Source organism: Arachis ipaensis, chromosome B03 (genome assembly GCF_000816755.2).
Source record: "Arachis ipaensis cultivar K30076 chromosome B03, Araip1.1, whole genome shotgun sequence".
Classification (NCBI taxonomy): Eukaryota; Viridiplantae; Streptophyta; class Magnoliopsida; order Fabales; family Fabaceae; genus Arachis; species Arachis ipaensis.
The window spans coordinates 5,484,678-5,493,532 of record NC_029787.2 but is presented as its reverse complement, the minus strand read 5'-3'; the positions used below and the strand labels follow the sequence as shown (position 1 = coordinate 5,493,532).

At 29.5% G+C, this 8,855-nt stretch overlaps 2 protein-coding genes and 1 long non-coding RNA gene across 3 annotated transcripts; all 3 read left to right on the top strand.

Moving 5' to 3' along the window:
- Positions 4,187-4,941, top strand: LOC110269562. The gene is made up of 2 exons (XR_002358343.1): positions 4,187-4,239; positions 4,556-4,941. It is a non-coding gene; the product is annotated as an uncharacterized LOC110269562 (long non-coding RNA).
- LOC107632316 (ATP-dependent DNA helicase PIF2-like) lies at positions 5,241-5,804 on the top strand. The gene has a single exon (XM_016336011.1). It carries the CDS (start codon positions 5,241-5,243, stop codon positions 5,802-5,804), a length of 564 nt encoding a protein of 187 aa, XP_016191497.1.
- Positions 5,841-6,374, top strand: LOC107632318. The gene has a single exon (XM_016336012.1). The coding sequence runs from the start codon at positions 5,841-5,843 to the stop codon at positions 6,372-6,374; it is 534 nt and encodes a 177-aa protein (XP_016191498.1).

Genomic DNA, 8,855 nt, shown 5'->3' with positions numbered 1-8,855 from the left:
TTGATTAGATATTTAAATATTAATATAATTTATTATAATTTATATTACTTAATTAATTATACTACACTAATTATAATTCGTTATATTAGTGAATTGATTTTTTCATTTATGAAGTCTAAAATAAAATAAATAAATTATTGTTTATTTTAATTAAATTTACTAAATTTAATTATATATTATATATGAATTAACGTTAATTTATAAATTATTTTATATTATAATATTCAATCAAATATATTATAAATTACTTTAAATTATATAGCACGAAAAAATAAATTTAAATGTGGTTTATATAGTATAGATAATATTTAATTAAGAACGGTGTGTTTTTAAGTGTTTTAGTATGACTTAATTATATCAGCTAATTGATTTGATTAGATATTTAAATATTAGTGTAATTTATTATAGTATATAATACTTGATTAATTTTATTACATTAATTGTAATTCCTTATATTAGTTAATTGGTTTATTCATTTATAAAGTCTGAAATAAAATAAATAATTTGTTGTTTATTCTAATTGAATTCATTAAATTTAATTATATTATATATAAATTAAAGATAATTTATAAATCACCTTATTTCCTTAGCCTTTTATATTCCGTGGATTGTTAAGTTTTAAGTTTTATATTTCCGTAAGCAAAAGTAATATAAGGCAAAACTTTCTTCATTCTAAACGGAATTATTCTATGTATTATTAACTAATATCATTAGATTTGATTTATTAAAAATATAAAATGATTTTATATAATAAATTATTAATTAAACTAATTCTAAAACGTAAGCAAAATAAATTAATTTCCTAGGCGACCCAATGTAAATCAATAATTTATACAACAATCAAACAAAGCATAGAACTTGTGAATGGTGATAAAAAGGGAATAAAAAAGTAGGACCCACACTATGTTGGCTTGCTTGCCTTCATTGTATCTTAACAAAAAATGGGCCTACGGAGACTAATCCCGATTCTAAGCTGGACAGATAAAAAATATATCCGGATCTCATACAATTAATTTCAACCCGCACCCAAAGTCCTCTTTTAGTCTTTTTGGGTCTTCTCTCTCCCAGCAAGCAAGCATATACGCCAGCAATGGAGAACGGCGGCTTGGCACTGGCAACTTCAGAACGACAAAGACGAAAAAACTAGTTGCTCATACGGCGACATGATGATGACGGAGTTGTGCCGGCGAGGAGGTCGACGACGATCGGAGATGCTAATGTGACTAGAGAGGTTAGATAGCGGACCGGCAAGAGGAGACTTTCACTAATGTTGTTGTCGTTCAGATCGTCGTCACATCGGGACGTTCCCTATCTGTAACTGATGGAGGTGAGTTGCTGCAAGGAAGACATGGATTCAGATCTTATTTTCATACCCTTTTTTTATTCAGTACATTTTGATTTGCCAGTATTTATAATGTAGAATAAGTGTTTTATTTTTAACTCAATTTTTTTTTTTCATTTTTTAAAACATCAAAACAAATTTTTTCTTCTTTTGGATTACGGAGGATATGTGATTTTTGATGCACTCCAATTTTAAAATGATTTATCCGAAAATATACATCTTCTTAGTTGCTATAAAAGCCTAAGAGGTGTGGTCCTACAATCTTACCATACGCACTTGCTAGAATTTACGTTTGCTCTTATTTTTTCACTAGAGAAAAAATGGTTAGGCGATATGATTTGTTGGAGATGATTGCACCGCCAAAAGAATGTTGGAAGATTCATGTCAGAGTAATCAGACTTTGGTCTTTACCGAGATTCAAAGACCCAAAATTCATTAGCTCCATTGAAATGGTGTTGATAAATGAACAGGTACTTCTAATTTTATTTATACACACAATTATTTCTCTGTTTTCATACACTTAGTCCCACATTTGTATGATTCTCACCCTCATAATTGTCATAATTTCAACCTCAGCAGTTTTTTCTTTTTTTTTTTAGGACTATTCATTTAAAAACAGGACAAGAACAAAACCCAGTTCTGTGTTTTCCTATAAGAAAACATAAGCTTTTTATCATAAAAAATGATTCTGCAGTCAAAAACATATTTAATATATAGCTCATGTTGTATTCGGCCAATAAAGAAAGAGGTTGGGGGACTTTTAGCAAGATTTTCATAGACAGTTATATAAAATTATAAATTTTAACTTGCAAAGACATGCACTAATGCTAAGATACATAATCACTAAATAACGCAGAATGAATATAAGAGTTTATGCCAACCAAAAACATCAAAGTTTGAGTCACTCTTGCTTTCACATCCTACAAAAATCATAATGTATATCTTTGATAAGAAATAATATGCACATCACAACATAATTGAGAATCATATTATTTCTTACTTCTTTGTTTATTATTCTCATCTTAAAGACTTAAATTTTCTCTTCCCATATGGGTGACAACTAACAAGAGAGGTTTATATTAGAAAAATTTGTACCAAGCATTCTCAGGTAGTGTTGACTGTTGGGAACCAAGTAGTATAGCCTCCACTGATTTAACATTCAAAATTCTAGACTAAATCAATTACATTAAACAAAGATGCATATAGAGGGGAAAAAGAGAGAAACATAATAAGAGCATGACTAACGCATATGCATGTTTGTCGTTAATCTTAACCCTCTTCTAAATAACACTTAATTCTCATGCATGATTGTCATCACAAATTTTTTCTTTTTATTACCTATGGTTAAAAAAAATAAATCAAAAGGCTTCTCAACCAATTTTTCATATGAGTTGCGTGAAAAAAAGTCAAGTACACAAATTTTATACTCAAGTGAAAGTCATTAAATAATAAAATTAATCATTTTAAATTTAATATTTTAATTATTGTGTTAATATATAATTAAATTTTTGTGTAAAATATAATGATAGTATACATTAAAGTATTAAATATTTGAATCCATTATATGTATATTCTTTCTTTTGGGTGAATATAAATCCGTTAGTTAATACTTAATACTTAATATTTTGGAATAAAATCATATTTTTAATTTATTCAATTATTTTTGTTGAAAGAAATATTTTATATAAATTTTATTTGTTTATTTAGTTGGACCTTATTGGTACTGTGTGTAGAAAGTGAATAATAAAATATTTTACTTTGTGAAAAAATAGGGAACAACTGTGCATGCTTCTGTAGGTCAGGATCTAATATTTGTGTTCGAATCATTGATATCGGAAAGAGCTGTGTATATTTTTACATATTTTGGAGTTAGCAACAATTGTGGGTTGTACCACATAACATCACATCATTTTTTATTATTTTTTCAAAAAAAAAAAAACTACTGTCGTACCATTTTTCAGTGATGCAATACCGTTATATGATATTAACTTGGTCCATTTTAGAAAAATTATGGAATACTCTCCTCAACATCCTTTTTTTAGTTGGTAAGTGTATGATTTATGGCAAGTACATAAGTTGATTTTTTTTATGACAAAATATCACTAAGATAGGTGATTTGTGCACAATCTTCTGTTTGATATTTATTTTAGACGTTGCTGGAGTTATGACCGGTGTAGAGGACGAGAGAAAATATGTGAAGGATGGCAAATTTATTGACATGTTAGTCATTCATATTGATAATGACGGGTACGTTTTTTCAATGCTCTTACTCAGCACTTAATATGTTTATATAAGCAATTTTTTATTTTCTAAATAATTTATATTTTTCTACGGTTTAAAGCTTAATATTATTGTTCTTGGAGAGATGGTGGACCGAATTAAGGGTCTTATGACAGCGGGTGAGCAACAGCTAGCGGTAGTTATTTTTCAATTTGCAAGAGTAAAGAATTTTTGAGGGATGCGATTCAATAGGTATTTTTAATTTTAAAATTTTATGGTGTGATATTATCTATAATAGTAATTTTTTTTTTTAAATTTTAGAGTGTGATACTACATATCGTGGAAGCAAAATTATAAGTAATGTGAGGCAGTCTGGTGTTTATTTGGATATGAAATTCAAGAGAAAGAACCATTTATGATTAGACTTCCATTCTATTTGGAGGATGAGCAACCTGTGGTTTATAGTGAAACTTCTAATGTGAATGATATCGTCAAAAGAGAAATATCTCATAAGTCCATATTTTTGGGATGGATGGCGGCGAATATGTCAGATCCCTATGCTCGAAGTCTGACTTATGCTGAGTTTTCAACCAAGTTTGTTTGGAAGGACGATGTTTTAAAGTGGTTTCTTCGAAAGCAAGGCTTCGCAATTGGAAGGTTGACTCATGTACCTGCAGGTAGGAAGGTTGACTCATGTACCTGCAGGTAATGATGAGTTTATATTCAATTTTGATCTTATTTATTTGATAATTTAAATTTAAAATCTTAACAGCATGTATCTCACGTCCATTTTATTCGATTTATCTACACTAAAAAATAAATATTCAAATAACTTTCAGCAGTTACAATCTATAGATTATACAATTTTAGAATTATTTTATATTTTTTAGAAAAATTAATCTTATGCGGATATGTAGCTACATAATAATTGAAATTGCGTAGCCTAATCCATTTAGCAACTTAAAAGTGAGATTTTAACCAAGTTTTTTGCAGCAAATACCAAAGAATATTACTAACGACTTCTCTTGAATACTCAAAGAGGATGTATGAATTTTCGAGATATAAGAACAATAGGAGGAACAATTTATGCCACGTATAGAGATTCATGCTTCGCCCTTGGACTCTTGCAAGATGACAGAGAATTCATGGATGCAATTAAAGAAGCAAGCTCATGGGCCTCAGAATCATATGTTAGGAGGTTATTTGTCATTCTATTAACATCCAACAATATCTCAAGACCAGAACATGTCTGGAATAGATGTTGGCATGAACTCTCAGATGATATTTTGTATTGACAAAGAACCGTGATGAACATGAGGGGTGAGTTTTTATTAATTGCAATTATAAAAGTTCTTCATTATTGATCATTTTTAGTTTGATTGAATTTTTACAGTATCGTATAATATGCAGAGTTAACCATGTCATATGATGAGATTAAGTAGTTGTGCTTAATGGATATAAACAAGATCTTACATTCCTATGGTAAAAATTTGAAAGACTATCCTCCTATGCCTTTAGCAACTGAAGTTGATAGTTCTTTGTTAACCGAAATGGGTTATTAGAGAATAACTAAACTTTAACAGGGATGATTTAAAGAAAAATGCCTCAGACATGTTAGCCATCACAACACCTGAGCAGAAATATGCATTTAATAAAATTGTTACAGCTATGTATTGTGATGAAGGGGTTTTTTCTTTGTATATGGTCATGGGGTACTGGAAAAACATTTCTCTGGAACCTTATGTCTGCTGAGATTCGCTCAAGGGGTGATATTGTGTTAAACGTTACTTCAAGTGGTATTGCATCTTTACTTCTTCCCAATGGAAGAACAGGACACTCAAGATTCAAAATACCGCTGAATATAACTGAGAATTCTGTATGTAACATCAAACCTAGTTCCTCTCAAGCAATGCTGTTGTTGAAAGCCAAACTTATAATTTGGGATGAGGCTCCAATGGTTAATAGGTACTGCTATAAAGTGCTTGATAAATGCTTGGGTGATATCATGAGGTTTTCTCTAACATATAATAAAGATTTGCCTTTTGGAGAAAAAGTAGGTGGAGACTTTAGACAAATTCTTCCTGTCATTTCACAAGGATCAAGACAAGATATCGTTCATTCAACCGTGAATTCGTCTTATCTTTGGAAATTTTGTCAGATGCTCAAACTAACAAAAAATATGAGACTCTCTGTAGGGACGACTGCTTCAGATCAAGATGAGACAGAACAATTTGGTGAGTAGTTATTGAAAGTTAGTGATGGTCTAATAGGTGACAATATGGATGGTGAATTTGAGATATGTCTTCCAGAAGATATTGTTATTCCTTCTTCGAACCAGGCATTTGATAAGTTGGTTCATTTTTCTTATCCAAATATTTTGGATAACATGTCCTCAAAGGATTTTTTCAAAGCAAGAACTATACTGGCTCCCACGCTGGACATTGTTGAAAAGGTCAACAATCATTTGATGGCTATCATTCCTAGAGGAAAAAAATTATATCTTAGTTCGGATTCGATTTGTATAGATGACGGGAATATGGAGAGTCAACTAGATCTCTATGGTCCTGAATTACTGAATAGCATAAATTACTCTGATTTACCTCCACATAAATTAATACTCAAGGTTGGTATTCTAGTGATGTTATTCAGGAATATTGACCAATCCAGTGGTCTTTGTAATGATACAAGGCTGCAAGTTAGGAAGTTTGGAAATCATGTCATAGAATGTGAAGTCTTGACGGATAGCAATGTTGGTCATATTGCTTTGATTCCAAGAATGAATATGGTACCAACAAATGAACCTTCTAGTTAGATTCCAACGAAGACAGTTTCCCATAATAGTATCATTTGTCATGACAATTAATAAGTCTCAAGAACAAACTTTATCTCATGTTGGATTGTACTTGTCCAAACCAATTTTTACACATGACCAACTATATGTGGCACTTTCAAGAGTTAAGAGTAAGATGCTTAAAAGTTTTACTTATGAATCGCGTAGGAATGTCTGTAAATTCAACCATTAATATTGTTTATAGAGAAGTCTTTGAAAAAATAGGATTCTAATGTAAATATTTTAATTTTATTTTAAATTCTGTATCAATTTATAATTATTTTACTTTTAAAAAGTGTAAAATAATTATTATTCACTATTTTTAAGTTAAACTTTGATTTTGATAATAATTTTATAAATTTTAAAAAAAACTCTATATTTTGTATTTTTTTTAAATATCAAAGCATATAATTTTTTTTATTTTTATAATTTTTTTCGTGTTGAGCACGGGTTTATACACTAATTGATAAACGGAATTGGGTTGGTCTATTGGGTCAACTCATTTATTTACTTAAACAAATATCGATACTAAAAATTTAAATCTTGCTTTATATATGCAGTAATCCATTGCCCAACAAATATTTAAAATCAGGTAGACACCATATTATATATCTTAGGGATTTTATAGTTATAAACAAATGTAATCTAAAAGTCTATTCTCTTCTTTTAACACTAATAAATATAACAATAGAGATCACCGGAGAGACGTGCCCTATTTGGTTAAGGAAATAATCTTCTTTATAAAGTGTTTTATTTATTTCTCTTATTCATTTATTTATTTTTCTTGATGATCATACTCATAACTTTCCAGCTCTCAGACTCTCAGTTGCTCACTATTTTTTTCCTTAGTGGCCCTATTTGCCATTCACTGTTTCCACGTATAAATAAGAACTATATCTGCCATACATATACAGGGTTCTTTCTTCTCCTTTAATTTAATTATCAGAATGCATGCATTAATAGTCTAATGCACCTTGTGAGTTATGACAATGGACAAGGTTGTATGATTTATATAGTGGTAATATAAATTTTCCCAAGATTTTAGCAGACATTGAGGATGCCCTCGGGGATCTGCTACGGAAATCTCCAACATCACACTCAACAAAATTTTTTGATTTCGGGTATACATTTGAAACAAGGGACCCTCTCTTTTCTTTCTCATAATTAACAAAGTACGAGTTTCGCAATTATAAAATTTTGTATCTTAATAACATTATAATACACAAAAATCAATAACACAGAGGTTGGGGGTTCTTTGGGGGATTAATAAACAGAGAATCCATTTTATGATAGTAATTTGAAATATATTATTAGTGCTAGCTAATCAACTTGCACTTTTACACATGTTCGTGTATATATATATTCAAAGCACTGCCTATTACAAAATAATAGATAACTTTTTTAGTTTTATATTCTAATTATATATGCCATTTTCGGGATAATGATAACGCAAGAGTCTAATGCATTTGCTAATTTGGCAATGCAAGAATAGATATTTCATAATTGTACAAAAAAGAATTGGTAATACACTAAAATATAGTTAGGTATTCTATATTCATTGATATATTATTTATATATAAAATCCAATAACTTTTTACAAAAACATATATACAAGTTCCTTTTTAAGTATGTAGAATATCATATTAGATTCACTTGTTGCACTTTTTCCATCACTGATGCTATCCGCAATACTTCGATATAGATGTGAATCGGACCATATATACCGCTAGGGATGCATATGGATTGGATAATATCAGCATATCTGCGGTAATTATTATCCGCATTCAATCTGAATTTTGTGGATATTATCCGATCCGCACTATGTTAGGATCGGATTGCGGATTTGGCAGTGATATCCGCGGATCCGATTTGCAAATTCGCATATCCGCACATCTCATATAAATAGCATAGTTTAAAAAAGTAAACTCTAATGTGATATGAATTTTAATGTGTTATTTTATGAATTTTATGATATCTTATTTTTAATTTTTTATGTTGTACTTCAACTTAGAATAATTAAACTTAAATCTTGTGTTATTATTTTGTTTTTGTTATTCAAGAGAACTTTTATTGATAATATTTTAGAAGTAAATAGGCTTAAACAGATGAAAAATGAATTTTCTGTATATTTTTTTTTGTAAAAACAGCCAAACAAAATTTTAAAATAGTTTTTTTTTAATTATGTGGATATACCCGATATCCTTGCGGATCGGATCGGATCGGATCCAGCCTGAAAAAATGCGGATATTGTATTCGATCCGATCCGATGAGTGCAGTGCAGATCGGATCGAATTTTAGACTATATTCAATCCGATCCGATTCGTGTACAGTTCTATATACTGCTATATTCATTTGTATTTAATTTATAATTTATGAATATAGTCTCATTCGTAAGATGTTAAAATCGAATTGTGAATATTATATTTGTATTTGTAAATTAAATTTGTATATCCACAATCCACA

Coding starts and splice junctions, on each gene's coding strand:
- LOC107632316 (XM_016336011.1), top strand. CDS start 5,241: ATGAAGGGGTTTTTTCTTTGTATATGGTCATGGGGTACTGGAAAAACA.
- LOC107632318 (XM_016336012.1), top strand. CDS start 5,841: ATGGATGGTGAATTTGAGATATGTCTTCCAGAAGATATTGTTATTCCT.